The sequence below is a fragment of the Ostrea edulis genome, chromosome 3 (genome assembly GCF_947568905.1).
Source record: "Ostrea edulis chromosome 3, xbOstEdul1.1, whole genome shotgun sequence".
Taxonomy (NCBI): Eukaryota; Metazoa; Mollusca; class Bivalvia; order Ostreida; family Ostreidae; genus Ostrea; species Ostrea edulis.
The window spans coordinates 87,732,014-87,752,475 of record NC_079166.1 but is presented as its reverse complement, the minus strand read 5'-3'; the positions used below and the strand labels follow the sequence as shown (position 1 = coordinate 87,752,475).

The 20,462-nt window shown below is 35.3% G+C and overlaps 1 protein-coding gene across 1 annotated transcript; it reads left to right on the top strand.

Moving 5' to 3' along the window:
* The first annotated feature begins 5,929 nt into the window (after nucleotides 1-5,929).
* Nucleotides 5,930-20,462, top strand: LOC125674520 (cysteine-rich venom protein Mr30-like). The gene is made up of 15 exons (XM_048911676.2): nucleotides 5,930-5,975; nucleotides 6,547-6,575; nucleotides 9,617-9,695; nucleotides 9,802-9,893; nucleotides 11,445-11,535; nucleotides 11,637-11,779; nucleotides 12,469-12,560; nucleotides 14,208-14,290; nucleotides 15,439-15,543; nucleotides 16,191-16,307; nucleotides 16,972-17,070; nucleotides 17,774-17,802; nucleotides 19,185-19,260; nucleotides 19,357-19,448; nucleotides 20,319-20,462. Exons 1-15 carry the CDS (start codon nucleotides 5,930-5,932, stop codon nucleotides 20,460-20,462), a joined length of 1,317 nt encoding a protein of 438 aa, XP_048767633.2.

Sequence of the window (20,462 nt, the reverse complement as noted above, 5' to 3'; positions counted from 1 at the left end):
CTTTGGAAGACAAAGGTTGGCGACCACCATTTCTCTAGATCAACCAAAATCAATTATAATGTAGACACACACATATGAAAATGGTGAGCATTGAAATTGAATGGCCAAATTCTTTAACGTCATTGGTTGCCGAATTTCCCCCCACCAATATTGAAAATTAAAATGTGTGAACAATATGCTTGTTGATTTTCCAGTTATATGTAGCAAGAACTGGACAACGTAATTAAATGAGACATTCTTTACATGTCTTATTAACTTACGGCCAAAAACCCCTATGCAATAGTTGTTCAATTATTGATCCTTCCACGATATTATATATAAATTACATTACATTTAACTTCTATGAAATACATGTACATTAGCATTGTTGCTAGATTATTTTGAGTTTGTAACGAAGTGATATATTATATTATAAATATTAATGATAAATACCGCCGTATTACCAGCCCTTACCTGAATGCGGATTTAATGTTTTCATCTCAGTCCGGTTTTTAAATTAATATCCCAATTAGCTGCGATGTCCCGAGGAAAAAATGGGTTTAAAAACCGTTTATCAGATTAATTTGTTTAATCAAACAAAATGACTAGAAATAAGGGTGTCTTATGATTATCAACAGGACACAATACGTAAAGGTTATAAATGTTTTGTGCATAAACAAGGCGAAAACAAAAACCGGAAATGCGTTTTCTTCGTAAAATTTTCGGGACTACTTTTACACCCAAAAGAATAAATAAAAGTCATTTATCAAATAATTAGGGAATTTTCATACATCAAATTCACAATGAAGACACTTGGTGATTGTCTTAAAACACATTTAGTAAGATATTTAAAGAAAAACTAACATAGAACGTTAAATCAGCGAATATCAATATCGGACATCGCGGGACATATGTCCCGGGACATATGTCCCGGACTACATTTACACCCACCCTTAAAAGTGCACATCTGCATTCGGAAGAAGTAAATAATGGAACTATGAATATATCTCGATTGGACATTTTTTTTCATTACTGACATGAAACTTAACTCACCTTCGGGAGAAAGTACTTATATATTTATATAATTGTATGTAGATCTAATGAGAAATCTAGGCAGTATATAATGCTATATGACCCTTAATCATTCAGAATTTTCATATTAAACTTTGATCAGCTGTTTCAACCCCTGAAACTCAATAAATACCGAAACTCCTGCCTCTCGAAGTTTTTCAATTGTGCCTGGTCCCAACAACTCGTTAATGGTTTCTCCGTAAATAGGATCCTCCATGAATTTTCTCCCGCTGACGGAATACAATGTTTTTGGAGCATTTTAAAAAAGCAACAAAAACATTTTGCATACAACTTAACCGGTGTCTGTGCTTCTTCCATGATTAAAATTTACGTCATATGTGACGATATACCCCAAAGTAGATATTGGAGTTGTAGCGTAACGGAACATACTGAGCTGACCGGAGCTTGAGACGGCCCACCACCTCGACCAGCTGCAGCAGCAGGAGCGGATCCAAAAATTGAAAAAAGGGGGTGTTCCATCATAGATTTTGGTTTTCAATGGGTCCCTGGGGAGGACACCCTCAAAATGTCTTATTTCAACATTTTTTAGCAAATTTTTCTGTCGAAAGGGGTGGTGGCTAACCCCAGACCCCCCCCCCCCCCCCCCCCCCCCCCAATTCCCCTCTAGATCTGCCACTGAGAAGCGGGGAGTATTCAACAGGCCACATCTCTTTTCTCATTTTAGACGTAACGAATAAAAACATGTTAGAGAGGTTTAGCAAAGAATATATACAGTGCATTACAGTGTATATCATAGCCTACAATCGGACCACGCTCGTCCATTTTCGTAACGTTTATTTGCGGTTACGGAAATAGCCGAGTAGTTGCGATTGGGGATTCCCCCCAGAAATGTGTATTACGTCATAAGTTTTGCTGATGACATATTTCTATGATCAGTATCACAGAAGTGCACGTAAGTAACAAGTTGTAGCTTATCTTTTCGTATTTTCTGTTTATTTCAGTGACAGTGTGTGTTTTCCGGAACATTAGAGCGTCCAACTCGCGGGAAAAAAATGACAAAAATAATATTAGGCCTAGCCAACATAGTCATTTTTTTTTTTATCAGAATCTTATATCTTATCAACATTTTTCTAATGTTCATGACTCAGGCTCTAGGTCTAGTCGTCTTTATTTTAGACCTAAAGTAGATATAGTCTGTAAGATAGGTTCTATAGGACAGTGGTAAACTACGCGTTCACTCTTGCACAAGGGAGGTCAAGTGAACTCTAATACTAATATTTGTTGTACATTTTAATATTCTCTGTTGTCCAACGGCGCGGCGTGTGCTGAAAACGTTTTAGGTCTAATAATGCGGTCTTTCGAAGAACACATAATTTGTTGGTAATTCTGTTTGACTACAGGAGTGTGATAACGCTATTATGTAAATATAATGCAAAGAAGCACTGGCGGTTCGAGGAAGCGATTTCTTAAGTAATGCTGTAATATGTGCGACAATATTCTTTCTGGCCAGTCTCTAATGTGAGTCGCAAAATAATGTATGCATTTTGTAGCATACAAAATCTTGGTAATACATGTACGTGTACATTACTATATATCTAAAATGCATTATGTAGATGTTACTAATGATATATTCGTTGATTCTGTTATTAAAAACATTCATAATTGAGCCAACTAGTAGGCCTACTTTATCTATAGACAGTGTACGATATAACAACCAATCGGATACAGCTTTACGGCTATCAAACAGTATCATAGTAAGCTTGTATGTTACCAAATTATTTTACAGAGTTTTCTATATCTATGATAAAAACAAGGTTTAGTTTCTCCGATTTTATGGATATGATGGAGTTAGCTTTTTAACATGTGCACTTCGTCAAAATGTAGAGTTGGGGGAAAGGGGGCGGGGATGTCCTAGCCGTATTTGACGTTTATTTTCGTTAAAAAAAAAGGGGGGGGGGTGACATCACAATGTTGCCGGAAAATTCTTGACAAGTAAATTAAAAAAACCCAACAACAACAACCAAGCTCTGAATTCCTAGTTGAAGGGGGGGGGGGGGGTTAGGTGGGGTTAGACTACACATCATGACATTGCTATTAATAATAAAAAAAAAAAGACGGGGATGGGGGCAGCCTACCCATAGATGGACCTCCGCACTTAAAAATAACCAAATATGCAATGATGCAGTTTTCCGTGTATTTTTTTGTGTGTTTCCAACGGGAAAAAAAATCTGAAGAGTAAATACTGCCGTTTTTCTTAGTCTATCACCTATAAAAGGACATTTCGTACAAATATACGGAACAGATAATATTGACATTTATAAGCCAACAATCAATATTTCATGATGTTACATTCCCAAAGTTCTCGGAATATTGCTTATGCCATTTCAAAAATACAAATACTTACGAATTATGTTCCCAATTCGTGAAAAATTACATTGGTGATAACTCAAACTTCGTATAAAATTCTGTGATTTGAATGTGAGCCAGTTTTGATGTCGGTAATTTGTTTCCCTCGCATGCACGCAGATGTGACACTGACAATTTCATACAAACTTTATATATACATGTATTAAATTCCATCACAATAAAGACATGTGGTTGGTTTATTAGTTGCATATTGTTTAACGTCCACTCGAGAATGTTTCATTGATATGATGACGTCACCACTGCCGGTGAAGGGCTGCAAAATTTAGGCCTATGCTCGGCTCTTATGGCCTTTGAGCAGGGAGGGATCTTTATCGTGCCACAGCTGCTGTGACACGGGACCTCGGTTTTAGTGGTCTCATCTGAATTAGGATTTGTATTTTTCAGTATATATGTCATGTACATTTTGATAAACGACGATTAGTACTTTTGTCTTTTTGTATTGAATTATAAGGAATGACTTTAATTTTGGGGCATATTATAAGAATTTACAGTTAACTGATTAAAGTCAGATCCTCACTACTATAGGACCCTGAACGTCAGCCATAGAACAAAATTTGTGTCTCTCAACCTAGTGCTGATGACGTCTCTAATTGAGTGAACATTTCTTATAGAGACATACAAACAGATTAATTCTGTAAAGCGCAATTTTCATTCGCGACGACTTCGTTTCTTCATTCCCCAGTGATGAACTGCTTCGCGGCGACATTCTCTTAAACATACAAAAGATATTAAAGGACTGGTTTATAGTGAGACATATTCGTGATGATGAGGTTCTCGCGAACTCTCGAAAATTTCTCGCACGCGAATAAAAGTTGGTTCACAGTATGTAGGGCAAAATTGGATTAAAAATTTACCTTGGTGTTCGTTTTGTTTTTAAAATACAAGTCTTTGGTGCTTAGAGATAAAGGTAGAACAGTTCACTACAAATGTCTGAGTGTCTCGTTACAATGTATGTGAAAATTCCTATTGTATCCAAATTATTGTGTAAGCGTCATCCATCATTTCGTAGTTTAAGAAAATGTAAATTGCCCTATACAACTTCTATACGTGATTTTTCTGTTGCAGCTTAAAATAGATCAAATCTCATAAGCCTAAGATGCCATAGGTTTTTGCAAAAATCTTTGTTAAATTCAACTTTGTGCATGATAGATATATAATATCTTTAAGAGGAATTTTATTCAATGGATAAGATAAAAATTTCTGGTAAATCATTGATACTGAAAAAGTTTATATTTTTCACAAGTAACCAATTATTTATTGTACATTATGGGTAATCAAATGATCAGCAAGTGCTTAACTCGGTTAACACAGTGTTAACTAATCAATGTGTTAAATCGCTTTCGAAAAACATAATTTAACCATTGTGTTAGCTGCGTTAAACTTAACCACTGTGTTAAAGTTAACCAGCTTTCGAAAAACCGGGCCCAGGGCATTAACAATTGTATTAAAACTTTTCAGTGATAAGTCGGTTGACAAGAATGAACGTAATCTAAATAACACACCTATTTTGCTTTTAAAAAAAGGTAAAGATAAGGAACCGTGATCAATATCATAACTCCTATAAGGAATAAAGAATAAAGAGTAAGGCAAACACGAACCCCTGAACACACCAGAGGTGAGATAAGTTGTCTAGGAGGAGTAAGCATCCCCTGTTGACCGGCCACACCTGCCGTGAGCCCTATATCCTGATCAGGTAAACGGAGTAACTCGTAGTCAAAATCAGTGTGCCAAGAACGGTCTAACAATCAGTATGAAACACGTCAGACAGCATTTGACCCAATGATAGGCTGTATTGGTAAACTAGATCATTATAATGACCATAGAATTTGCGAAATGCTTACTTTAAACGAGACTGTTGAAACCCTTATAATATAAACTTTTTAGTCAGTATCCTGCCTTGATTTAAATACTGACCATACTCAGTTCTTGCGTATCGAATCGGTGGAGAAATATAAACACCATGCATATATGCAGGTAATACTGAAATATTGCAACATAGATATTAGAAGTTGACGATAGGGAAGCTGAAATCCTCCCGTTTGTCATAATGTTGAGTTGTTAGTTTGCCGTTAATATCAATTCTAATATAATATTTAGGTACTAATGAATACTAATCTTTAGTACATTTAACAGAGTCATCGTGTAAACCACTAGAATTTGAGTTAGATATATACAAAGGTTCAGAAATAACAAAATGTTCGCTGATGAGAGATATTGAAAACGAACCTTTCGGCATCTGTTGGTTAACACTGGGTAAAATATTGTCAAATTTAGCTGCATATTTCAGCCCAGTATTAAAGAAAAAGTTATTAAATTTATTTACAATTTCCAGGGACACGTGATTGTCTATCTGTCGACTTCTAAGTGTTGTTTATGTTTACTTTCTATGTAGGATTTGATCCAGAACGAACACGACATGCTTGGTAGAGACACCCTGATATAAACACGTACATCTACATGTAGATTTGGATTTTATGTGTGAACTTAAACGATGAAGTGGAGTGGTGCATTCTGGGATGCACTTTACATCGATATCAGTAAGACCCTTCAACTACCCGATAGTCATTTAAGCATGTGTTTGATATCTTTTTACTGAATCTGACTGACAATTACGAAAGCCTAGTGAGGTCAAATTGTAAGTGTTAAAAATAAAATAAAAGTCGTTATTACGAGAGTAATAACGAGATAAAAAGTTGTAATAACGAGATGAAAAGTAATAACGAAATAAAAAAATTGTAATTTAACGAGGTGAAAGGTTGTATTAAAAATCGCAATAACGAGGTAGAAAGTCGCAATTACGAGATAAAAAATCCTAATAACAAGTTGAAAAGTAATTACGAGATAAAAAGTCGTAATAACGATATGAAAAGTAATTACGAGATAAAAAGTCGTAATAACGAGAAAAAGTAATTACGAGATAAAAAGTCGTAATAACGAGATAAAAAGTCGTAATGAGATATTTGTTTTTAAACATCACTAGGTTTTCGTAGTCTATCTTTTTAACTGGAAAATGATTTAGGAAGTTGTCTTACAGTATTTATGTTAAACTACATGTACGTTCATTTTTAAAAAATCTAAATCTTATTTTTTGTTTGATATGTTTTGTAGTCGTGGTTGCCATTGTTTCCTCGGCACAGGTATGTAAAGTTGTTACAACCTAGTTAATATGGAGTACAATTTAGACAAATTTTGTCCACCTTGTAAAAACGGTGTTAAATCATCGTACAGTCATGCGTACTTATAAGGCTGTATGGCATGTTATACATGACATTAACCAGAATTATTTGTTTTTAAATCGGGGTTGAGAAACAACTGTCACTCGCTCATTTATAATGCACAAATCACGTGTGACGTGTCCCATTCAGACTTTCTGAAAATCATCGGTGGTCTTAACTGAGAAAATATTGGGACAGATCAGAGAGCTACAGATCCACCCCTTATAAAAACCTTCTATTTACGGCGCACAAAGAGCTGCGCACGGTTGAGGCCTAATATCGTTGTACATCTATTCTTGTTTTTCTGTCTCAAAAATTTAATACAAAAAAATCCTAACATATTTCCGTATTATACATGTGTCCCAACACACCTTCAAATATTCATTAAAGTCCCATAAGACCCGAAAATTCACTGCTTCAAATTATTTCATTTGTTGACGTAGCCATGTTAGGTATCCGGTCAATTCGAACCCTGTTGATATTGGTATCTATCCATAATATTCGTTACAAGTTATGTATTTGCTCTTGATTTGTCATAAACCCGAATAATCAATAGAAACTTAAAAATATAGTATAATCTAAAGGTAAAAGAATATTGAAAATGCTACTAAAGTCTATTATGGTTCCTAACACTCGTGGGACAGGGAGGGAGACCGGACCAGACTAATGAAAGCCGCATTGCCGTGAGTTTACATATTTGAATAATTATTATTTAACCGAACTAGGATGATATATTATTTAGAATATAAATATTATTCTAAAATGAACCGGGATTCCAATTGAATGACTATCTAACATGGCTACGTCAACAAAGGAAATCAAGAAAAGATGTGAGTTTGGACACAAATATAATAGGATTGACTGTTTGGAATTTTTTATATCAAATTTATGAGACAGAAACACAATAATACAGCGATATCAGGCCTCATTCGTGCGCAGCTTTTTGTGCGCCGTAAATCGAAGTGTTTTTTTTTTTTTTTTTTTTTTATAACGAGTTGATCTGTAGCTCTCTGATCTGTCCCAATATTTTCTCAGAGAGCTATAGTTCTGCAGCTATGGTGGTCTTACCTGTGTATTTGTTACTACAGTACTGTGCCATAACTTTAAGAGTAAAACATATCAAGTACCTCTCAGTAATTCGTTGTTTTACGCTCTTTCAGCCTTAGTTAGTATGAGTTATATACCTCATGTTGGGATCCCCCTGACGCATTTGGGGCTATTTATAGACACCTACCAGACAATATACCATTTATGCATATCCGCTATATTTACTTTTTGAATAATCTTCACATTGTTTTCTTTTACATGTAAATGTTTTAAAGCATGTGGTTAAGGGAAAGTTAATAACCTTAAAAAACTAATTAACCTACTTTAAAGTAATTCTGTACAAAAATAATTCATGAACATCGCATCCTACAGCTTTAACATGATGATTGTAAAACAGTAAAACACACCGGCCCCCGTAACCTAGTGGTTATGGTGAAAATAATGAACAGTGATCAATCTCGTAACCCCTTTGACGAATACAAAATAGTAAGTTGGGTAAACAGGAACACGGACCTCTGGATATACTAAAGATGGGATCAAGTGCCTAGGAGGAGTGAACATCCCCTGTCGACCGGTCACATCCGCCGTGAGCCCTATGTATTGATCAGATAAACGAAGTAAATATAATCCGTAGCCAAAATCAGTGTCCCAAGAAAAGACCAACAATCGACGTGAAACATGACAGACAGCATTTGCTGGAGTTCCACATTGATAATATCTTCGTGGTCTTTGGTGATCAAGTCTTCCAACAGTCTGTTGGAATCCCCATGGGCACGAATTGTGCTCCTTTGTTAGCTGACCTGTTTTTATATTTCTATGAAGCGGAATTCGTTCAAAAACTTCTACGTGAAAAGAAAAAAATCTCTTGCTGTGACCTTCAATTCGACATTTAGATATACATGTATCGACGACGTATCATCTATCAACACTAATAATTTTCATTCATATATGGATTTGATATATCCCAGTGAACTCTAAATGAAAGACAACACAGAGTCGTCCACTTCTGCTTCATACTTAGATACTTTATTGAAAGTAGATATTAACGGCAAAACTAACAATTCAACTTTTGACAAACGGGATGATTTCAGCTTCTCCATCGTCAACTTTCCAGATTTACATGTATAAAAGGTGAAGATAACGAATAGTGATCAATCTCACAACCCCTTTAAGGAATACAAAATAGAAAGTTGGGCAAACATGGACCCCTGGACACACCAGAGGTGGGATCAGGTGCCTAGGAAGAGTAAGCATCCCCATTAGCAACATTCCATTATCACTTGCACATGGTATGTATATATCTCAACTGATTCGATACCCAAGAGCTTGTTCTGCGTTCGATCAGTTTTAAAATCAGTGTTTAAATCGAGGCAGGCTATTGATAAACAAGTTTATGGTGCAGGGGTTTCAATAATCTCGTTTAAAGTCAGCATTTTGCAAATTCTCTGCTCTTTACCATAGCGATCTAGTTTCCCAATGCAAAAATATCAATGGGTCAAATGCTGTCTGACGTGTTTGATTCTAACCGATTGATAGGTCGTTCTTGGCACACTGATTTTGACTACGGATAACTCCCTTTACCTGATCAAGTTATAGGGCTGGGGGCTGGTGTGACCAGTCAACAGGGAATGCTTACTCCGCCTAGGCACATGATACTACCTTTGGTATATCCAGGGGTCCATGTTTGCACAACTCTCGATTTTGTATTGCTTATAGGAGTTATAAGATTGATCAATATTCGTTATCTTCACCTTTCACTGTTAAATTTAAAACAAAATGTTATAATTGGTTTTATAAGAGATTGTGTGATGTAATCCACCGTTAATTTCTGCCCTTCTATACTCAACGAGAGGCGATGTTTTGTTGAGATTCTTACTTTGTCATTTTGATGATTTTTTTTTTTTTTACCATTTCAGGATAAGTGTGAACCCAGATTTACGGTGATAGAAAACCACAGTGCATGTCTGAATAAATCCGATGAGGTGGGAAGCAGTGGTGAGTGTGTTCCATCATACTATTAAGCAGTTTATGATAAAATAAACTCCCATTTTGCCACAAAAATTTTCAAGGTCTATTGTTGATGCATTTTACCTCTTCAAAGGTGTGACAGAGGTTGAGAAGAAAGAGATACTCGACACACACAACTTGCTGAGGTCCCAGGTGAATCCCCCAGCCAAAAATATGATGAAAATGGTGCGTAATTTTGTTTCATACATTTTAGCAACAAGAGCGGATCCATAAATTTCAATAGTGTGGCGTGTAACCCTATTCTGATTGATACTTGAAACATTGTATGCTTACGATTACCCGTCTTTCAATTAAGCATATAAAAAGTTACAGAAGCGTTAGGACTGTCAGAATGATAGTCGGCTCTAGACTGCGGCCCTCCGAACTTTAAGACATGACTCTAGCTCTTGCATCTTGTAATTGGCCCCTATCTAATCTGAATTTTTTCTCAATGGCGGATCCAGAATTTGTAAAAGAAGACTCACACGTAAAAGAGAAGTATTAGCCAAATTACCCAACCATTTTGGTTGCAAATCTGTTTTACAATATGCATGCATGCCAGTAATGCCTTGTACATTCGTGGCAAAAAAAGGGGGGGGATCTCTAAATCCGCCACTGCCTTTAACTCTTGCTCCCACTTTTATACTGGGAGAGTCAGAATTGAAGTCATATTGAAAAGTCGGAATTCAGCGACACCATGCAGCTGGTCTCACTACTTTGCCTACATTCTATAATTTTATTTTTGAGAAATCTAGCTATAGAGAGGCAAGGATTCAGTAATGGAATGGTTATTATACAGTTCGTAGATATATTTGTATGGCATCTTTTACGAGATATGCTAAGGGGGCTTAAGAAGATAAAGTGTGTTCGTGAAACATTCAAAAGAAACAATAACAAAACACATGGCATGGGTTAAAATGGACCTGAGAAATATTACTTTGACATTACACAGATTGATAATTGCATGATTATAGAAAAGAACGGAAATAAGTGGAAAGACTGATTGGGGCATCTTAAACACAGATTAAATTGTCATATACATTTATACAAATGAATTAATAAATGACTAAAATGAGAAGAAAGTTGAAGCATAGAATAAAAAATGACAGAAACATTCAAAGGTTAAAAACGTAGCCATATTGTTAATCGTGACCTTGAACGACCTTTGTACCGATTAATGAAGCATCAGCCTGAATTAAGTCGCCTTCTCGCCATCCGATTTCCACAAATGATCCACTTGTAAAGCAACCATCTGATTATCTACTGAAACTTCGTTGGTTCTTTATCCTACCAGTACCTATTCGGCATTTAAGGGGCTTCATCCGGGGTATCAGCGATTCTCATTTGTAATACCAAGCGTTTAGCAAAGAAGCTATCAAGGCATATTCTATGCCTCTCGAAAAAGGGGGTATACTATTGGTTTCTAGCTGTCGGTGTTGTACTATTGTGCGCTCAATATCTTATTTATCTTAAGAAAGCTTTGCTCGACTGACATAAAACTTGTCACGAGGTCAATGGTAAAACTACTCTGATCATAAGAATTTTTCCTGCTCAATATCTTAAGAACCGTTTGCTTAACAGACATCAAATTTGTTATACGGATTTCCTATAAAGAGTAGATTACCAGTGCTGATTTTGAGGTCATGGGGTCAATTGTAATTTCACTGGGCTACTACAACCTATGAAATAATGAACCAATACACAACTATTATAAGAGATATATTTCTAATTTTCTAGAGTTGGGACAATGATGTTGCACTAGTAGCCCAAAAATGGGCGGAGAACTGCGATTTAAAGCATGACGGGAAGTATCAGAGGCGGATTCCAGGCAAGATTACGAAATATTCATCTGTCAATTATATAGACAGTGATTTACCAACACACTGACTGTAAGATCTTTATGTACGTGATAAAGAAGTTTCGTTTCAGGGCGATTTTCGGCGGGACAGAATTTGTTGTGGTCAGAATTCAGAATTACTTGGAATGTCACCATCTACGCGTTGTATGTTTCTGAGGTCTCCAAATTCACTTATGGGGGACCGAATCCACCAGGAGTTGGTCACTATACTCAGGTAAAATGAAAATGTGTGTGTCTGTGTGTGTGTGTCTACATCTTCCTGTGTGTATGTATGTGTGAGTTTGTAGATATGGTTTATTGTGTGTTTATATATATATATATATATATATATATATATATATATATATATATATATATTTGTATGTGTCTACATGCTTCTGAATATTTGTATCTATGTATGTGTTTGTCTGTGTCTGTATGCTTGTGTGTGTGTCTATGTGTCTATATCTTTTTGTGTGTATATGTGTGTGAGTTTGTGTATATGTTTTATGTGTTGATGTGTGTGTTTGTCTGTGTCTGTTTATTTGTGTGTTTGTCTGTGTCTGTTTATGTGTGTGTTTGTCTGTGTCTGTTTATTTGTGTATATGTATTATGTGTTTATGTGTGTTTGTCTGTGTCTGTTTATGTGTGTGTTTGTCTGTGTCTGTTTGTTTGTGTGTTTCTTTGTGAATGTATTATAATTTAACAATAACTAAGGGTAACGTAACTTTCAATATAATATTTGACGTTCTCAATTCCCCTTACCTTTGATAGTGGAATTATTAAAACAGTAAAAGAAAACCATTCAACAATTGTCCCGACACATTGAATACATGACTCCAAAATTCTGGAAGAATAATTACCCCGACAGACCCTTCAAAATGTTAAAGTGAGTACTACTTGATTCTATTTTGATTTTTACAGATTGTATGGGCAGACTCCATAAAAGTGGGTTGTGGATACGCCCACTGCCAAACGAAAGGGTTACATTACTATGTATGCAATTACTCTCCAGGGTAAGTAGTCAATATTACTATACGCCAGTCAGAATCACCATATATCAGTCAATGTCACCATACATCAGTGAATATCACTATGCATCAGTCAATATCACCATACAACAGTCAGTATCACTATACACCAGTCAATATCACCATACATTAGTCAATATCACCATACATCAGTCAATATCACCATACAACAGTCAATATCGCTATGCATCAGTCAATGTCACCATACATCAGTCAATGTCACCATACATCAGTCAATATCGCTATGCATCAGGCAATGTCACCATACATCAGTCAATGTCACCATACATCAGTCAATATCGCTATGCATCAGTCAATGTCACCATACATCAGTCAATGTCATCATACATCAGTCAATATCACCATACATCAGTCAATATCACTATACACCAGTCAATATCACCATACATTAGTCAATATCACCATACATCAGTCAATGTCACCATACATCAGTCAATATCACTATGCATCAGTCAATGTCACCATACATCAGTCAATATCGCTATGCATCAGTCAATGTCACCATATATCAGTCAATGTCACCATATATCAGTCAATATCACTATGCATCAATCAATGTCACCATACATCAGTCAATGTCACCATACATTAGTCAATATATCCATATATCAGTCAATATCACTATGCATAAGTCAATGTCACCATACATCAATCAATATCTCCATACACCAGTCAATATCACCATATATATCAGTCAATATCACTATGCATCAGTCATTGTCACCATACATTAGTCAATGTCACCATACATCAGTCAATATCACCATATATCAGTCAATATCACCATACATCAGTCAATATCACTATGCATCAGTTAATGTCACCATACAGTAGTCAATATCACCATACATCAGTTAGTATCACTATGCATTAATCAATAAGAGCTTGTTCTACCTATGAGCGGTTTTTAAATCAATGCAGGCTACTGACAAACAAATTGATATTTCAGGCGATTCAACAGTGTCACAAATTATATGGTCGTTATAACAATCTAGTTTGCCAATACACACCTGTCATTGAATCAAATGCTGTCTGACTTGTTTGATACCGATTGTTGGGCCGTTCTTGGCACACTGATTTTGACCATGGATCACGCTCAATTTGCTTGATTGGAATAAAGGGCTCAGCCAGACCTTTATATAGTTGATATAACCAGATAGTTGGTCAATATATAAATGATCAATACAACAGCTATCATTTGTTAATAACCAGAATGATAATAATGAACTGTAAATTGTTAAATAATGCATCCAGACGTAGACCTTACGGGTAGATCAGTATATTTATTATCATGCTCTTCCGATCTGATTCCCGGTTACAGTGGGCGGATCTGGAGAGGGGTGGCGAATCTGGAGAGGCGTTACGGGCATTGCAACCCCACTCCTTTAGTTGATTGTGTTTCTGAAAAACATTTTTACCCTTTCTTGGGTGCTTGGGTAGAAAAGGTAGACTTAGGTCTCCCCCCCCCCCCCCCCCGGCTTGAAATTATTTGGATATGCCACTGGATTAACAAATCACAATATAAGGCTAGACTATGTTTTTAGTGAAGTGAATACAGTTTTACAAATGACCCAAGAAATTTCAGATTAATACAAAACTCATTTTTAACAGAGGGAATTCTTACAATATGCAACCATATAAAAACGGTACCAGCTGTGCTGACTGTCCCAACAGATGTGAAAATAACCTTTGCGGTAAGTATGAGGCATGTATCTAGCATCATACGCGACATTTTTCAATATTGAATATATAGTTTTTCGCGATATTCATTTGCGTTCTATTTTATTTCTACAAAAATGTTGATGTATATTACCCTGTTTTCTGTTTAAGGTATCCGATTCATAACAGCATTTATTTTCACAAAAATATTAATACATGTATATGGAACACTAAATCTTTTGTAAAAACAAAACGCTTTATTTTTAGTAAGATAAAGAGGGCAGAGATGGGAGATAATGCCCAGATCTAATTATAGTAAATTAGTTTTTTTTGTTAGAGCTACCCCCCCTTATAGAAATGCAGAAAAAATATTTTCATAATTTGTACGGCGATCTTTACTTTTCTTCGCATATTTTGAAAGACCATTGTAATAGGAATCTTTTCACCATAAGCTTTCCTTGGAAATCATATTCTAATTTACTTTTTATGTCAGAAATATGTTTCTTCATTGGGATTAATGTTAATTTCTGTAAAATATATTTCTTATATATGCCTTGTCAATTTGAAAATTCTTTTTGTGAATGACTATGTATGTTAATCATCTTTCATTTGATCCCAAGTTTTGTATTACAAAACGATTCTTGAAAAGAAAATGGGGTTTTTATGGATCGGATACCTTATGAGATTATTTTGATAGTTTTTGGTTGTTGCAATGAACAACGTAAAGTCAGGTCTATGTACTAAAATAAGTTGTATAAATGGACATTACTGTAGCAAGGACGGAGAGAAAAATATGAAAGAATCGGGTATCAAACCAGTATTCGAACCCGGGACTCTGGCTTTACTGATTAGAATATGTAACCTTTAGCTACGAAAGCAGATATTTAAAGTTTGATAAGATTGCTACACTATAGATTTCAACCTATTTTGGAAATCACACAAGAATTCTCGAGGAGATGATGATGAGAGAAAAAAAGGTTTTGGATAAAATGTTAGAATATGTTATTGCATCAAATTTCATTATTATTATTATTTTTTTTTTTTTTTTTTTTTTTAGAAATAGTGTACTTATTTGACGGACTCGCTGCTGATGATTTAATAGAGTTATGAAGTTCAATCGAATAATGTCTTCCTCCCTGCGTGTCCTGTAGCCCTATGTACATTATTTATCACTTTGTTTCAGATTGTGATGGAGTGGTTTGTGAGAACGATGGAATTCTGGACTTGACCACGTGTTCATGTCATTGTTCACTGAACAGACCTTACTATACCGGCAGCCAGTGTTCACGTGAGTGATTTTATTGTCCCAGGATTTGGTCTGAACTAAGTAAATCTAAGTCATTTGACTAATTGACGTTTATTGTAATTAACCCTTTACGGTGAACTGTTTTGTATATAGACATCTGCAGATCAGCATTATCTATAAATAAATGTGTTAATTATTGTGGCGGGTATTGTGACTAACGATGTTGCTTCTTGTGACTAATCGTGTTTATTGTGGCTAATCGTGGCGTTTATGGTGGCTACTTGCAGTGTGTATAGTGACTAATCGTGGTATTTAAGTTTAATGCAACGAATTTGTGATATTCATAGTGAGTAATTGTGACGTTTATTACGACTTATTGTGACGTTTATTGTTATTAATTGTGACTAATTGTGACGTTTATTGTGACTAATTGTGACGTTTATTGTGATTAATAGTGACGTTTATTGCTATTGATTGTGACGTTTATTGTGACTAATTGTGACGTTTATTGTGACTTATAGTGACTAATTGTGACGTTTATTGTGATTAATTGTGACTTGTTTTCAAATTGTGACGTTTATAGTGACTAATTGTCGTAAAGTTTATTGTGACTAATTGTGACATTTATTATGAATAACCATTATTTTGATTAATTGTGACGTTTATTATGCACAACATCTATTTTACAGTGAACTGCTCCGCTTTGACGCCCGATTCTTCTTTTTGTACGTCATTGTCCGTCGCTGAATGTGCCCAGTATAGTAATGTACCATACATGTGCCCCGTCCTTTGTAAAGTGTGTAACTGTAAGTATTATAGTAACATACCATACACGTGCCCCGTCCTTTGTAATGTGTGTAACTGTAAGTATTATAGTAATGATTTTCCTTGATGTAAGACTAAGTTTTATAGTAATCAGTATGATTTTACTTGTGAGAAAGTCTCCGTAAAATGGTATTTTATCTTAATTGTTAAAGAAAATTGATATGCATAATCGCCATTTGATTTGTATCGTTTATTTCTTGTTCAACTTAGTACAATTTCAAATTTTGGTGACAATTGTATCGTTATTCAATCCAAAATGGAATAGCGATTAGAAAAAGTTAGATTAGAAAATGTGATTGGAATATACAGAGTACGTAATTCTCGTAATTATATTTCTCTATATAAGTGTACAGTCAAACTTGCGTGTTTCTGTTTTGAAAAAGGATGCTGATCTGAAGTATTGCAGGTCACACACTCATTTATTTTCTAAATCGGAGTTTATTTCTTATTTTTACATCTAACTTTCTGTCGGAATTCCCAGCCGTTAAAAGTAGCTGAACTATATCTGTATACACACATGCGTTGTTTACAGCTGAAAATGATGGCTGTTATCACAATTTGTAGATGATTATATTTATATGCATTCCAAACTGTTTGCATTTCCATGGAAACAGAGGTTACTGTATGAGTTTCACATTCTTTTAGATAGACTAGCTTCTGTAACGGATACAACAATACCCTCCACCTCAACCTCAAATTCCATAGTGACCACAACGGTACCTTCGACGTCAATAACAAGCCCATGTAAGAATAGTTTTGTATCATATGATTGAATAAGTCCGTGCTTTCTGAACGGCTGAGATCCAACAAGCTTGAAAAAATAGAACAATACCTTCGCCCTCAATGCTAGTAGGTCGTGCTTTCTAACCCGGAAAGGGATCAAAGTCGGTACCCATTTAGTGAATTTCTATGTGCTTTATATTCAATGTCCACTACGGGTAGTAATCTTAATTTAATCAATTAACTTTAAAAAGCGTTTATATCCGAGTTTTAATTCTCTGTCCACTTACATGTAACTGTTAAATGTTTTGATATGAGGGTTTCGATATTGTAAAATCATACACTCGTATGACTAAATTTTATTTCATTGCACAGAAAATTTGTATAGATTTACATTGTAGTTTCTTCTCATTTGAGAAATAGCATTGACTGATAATTATTTTGTGTTGTAAAATAAGAGGAAATAACTGCAAATATCTTGAAAAGTGTATACCGTTAAGATGAAGAGTACCGGTGCATTCTGGGATATATTTTACAGCGGTAAGACTTCACAATAATGTTCAGCTACACGGAAGTCATTTAAGTATGTGTTTATTATCTTTTTACTGAATCAGGCTGACAATCTCTTAACCAGAAAACGATTTAGGAAGTTATCAAGTCTTACAGTAGATATGTTACACTTCGTTATGTTAATTTGTTATTTTATATTGTTTGATCTGTTTTCTAGTCGTGGTTACCATCACTCCCTCAGCAGAGGTATGTATAGTTATTACAAGCTAGATAATATGAATTAACATTGTATAGTTATCACAGTTTAGATAATATGAATTAATAATGTAAGCTTATCACAGCCTAGATAATATGAATTAACATTGTAAGCTTATCACAGTCTAGGTAATATGAATTAACATTTTAAGCTTAGTACAGTCTAGATAATATGAATTAACATTGTAAGCTTATCACAGTCTAGATAATATGAATTAACATTGTAAGCTTATCACAGTCTAAATAATATGAATTATCTGAATTAACTTTCCCGGCTTCGATTCTCGATCCCGACTCAGACGTGTAACTCCGCCTTCTCTAAGTACCCGGCATTGGGAGCATTGAGACGAGAAGTGAAGATAACAGTGATTAATCTCATAAATCCCATAAAGAACACAAAATGAAGAGAAGGGCAAAAAAAAAATGAAAAAAAAAAATGGAGATTCTTTGTTACGATAGGCGTTAGTACAACATTGAACAACCAGAGCCTGTAGCGGTGTACATGTAGATAGGTCAAAATATATGGCACTTCACCTACAGCTGATGACCTCTCATCGGATATGCACGGTTTATTTCACCTCGTTCCTCTCTCCACGCGGAGCACAGACACACGTTTTTTGTAAATAAATCCCACTTCGTTCCTCTCTCCACGCGGAGCACAGACACTTATTTCGACCAAGTGTCATGTTGTCCCACAATACTAGACTGACACGTGAGCTCAGAATCGCCACTCCGGAATGAACTGTTTAAGGAAAAGGTTTTAGATGAGAATGGAACACTTTGGTTTGGTAGCGGAACGCTGAAAGATTTGAATGGAACGGTTTGATGTGGGAATAGAACGATATTTATCGGAACGGAACGATTCAAATGGTTTAGTAGTATGCTTCAGTGTTTGTAAATGCAGTTTTACTCAAGCGTTTTCCAGTTCTGAAGAAAAGCTTTTTCAATTGTAGAAAAAGACAATATTTGCCCGTATAACTAACAAAGTCATGGGAATTATTCTGAGGATTAATACATCTGCATGTTTATTGCGAGAATGATACATCGCGAAATACCACAATTTCTCACGAAACCTATGTGCCTGTATCACGACAAATATTGTATTGTTTTGTTACAAATCATATTCGCTAGTTTATAACAAATTTTCACAATGAGTTGTTATTTTCATTACAAATTGGTATTGTTAAAAATTTAAAGCATATGGCTATGATTAGTTTTCTATCACATTGTTTAATATAATCCACTGCTGAGTTCTGCCATTTCATATTGTTCAATTAACTCATTATTGATTTCTGTCCTTTTGTACTTATCGAGCGACGACTATTTATCGAGATTCTTACTTTGTCGTTTTGATGAATTTTTGACCATTTCAGAAGTGTGAACCCAGATTTACGGTGATAAAAAACCACAGCGCATGTCTGAATAAATCCACGGAGGTGGGAAGCAGTGGTGAGTGTGACCATGAACCAGTTTACGATATCATAAACTGCCATTTTGGAAAGAACAATATCCCAGTTCTATTATTGGTGCATTTTACCTCCATAGGTGTGACAAACGTAGAGAAGAAAGAGATAGTCGACACACACAATTTGTTGAGGTCACAAGTGAAACCACCAGCCAAAAATATGATGAAAATGGTGTGTATTTTGTTTCAGAGTAGCAACAGGAATGGATCCAGAAAATTTCAATAACGTGGCGTGTAAACATATTCTGATTGGTATACGAAACAACGTATGCTTGCATTTAAAAATAATTCGATTACTTGTCTTTCAATTAAGCATCTAAAAAGTTGCAAAAGACATCAGGGCAATACGAATGATAGCCACCTCTAGATTGCGGCCCTCCGAACTTTAAGCCATGTCTCTAGTTCTTGTGTCTTACAATTGAGCCCTGTCTTATGGATCGTTGTTTGGATGGGTTTTTATGAAGTTTAGGAATCCAGTATAAGTACGATAACTCATATTCATCCGACCCATTGACTGGGATATCAAATGTGTCTAAACCTGAAGCGTGATTTTGAAGAATTTGATCTTTTGAAAGGTCAGTTGGAGTATAAGTACGATTACCAAATGTTGGGTTAATGCTAAGTTTGTTTACTAAAGAAATCGTTGCATATTTGTTTTGTTCCTTTGAAAAAAGGGGGCTTACTATTGGTTTCTACCTGTTGGTCGGTCTGAAGACCAAGTATTGTGCTGGATATCCGCTCAATTTCTTAAGAAATCTTTGCTTGACTGACATTTTTGATGAAACTTGTCACAAAGTCAATGGTCCAATTAATCTGAATATAATAATTTTTCTCCTCAATATCTTAAGAACTCTTTGTTTAAAAAATATCAAATTTGTGTTAATGGTGTCCTATAAAGAGTAAAATGTCAATGTTGATTTTGAGGTCACAAGGTCAATTGCGCATGTCACTGGGCTACTATAACCTATAGTCGAAAAAGTTTTCTTTCGTAATAATTAATGAATGTATAATTATGAACAGAGGTAGATTTCTAATTTTGTAGAGTTGGGATGATGATGTTGCACTAGTGGCACAAAAATGGGCGGAGAACTGCGAGTTAAAGCATGACGGGAATTATCAGAGGCGGATCCCAGGCAAGACCACTAAATATTCATCTGTCAATTACATAGATTTCCAAACATACTGA

Excerpts from the sequence above, each read along its gene's own strand:
- LOC125674520 (XM_048911676.2), top strand. The coding sequence starts at position 5,930 with ATGAAGTGGAGTGGTGCATTCTGGGATGCACTTTACATCGATATCA. Across the intron at positions 11,780-12,468 it reads GAGTTGGTCACTATACTCAG|ATTGTATGGGCAGACTCCAT; the intron begins GTAAAATGAAAA and ends TGATTTTTACAG. Across the intron at positions 17,803-19,184 it reads CCATCACTCCCTCAGCAGAG|AAGTGTGAACCCAGATTTAC; the intron begins GTATGTATAGTT and ends TGACCATTTCAG.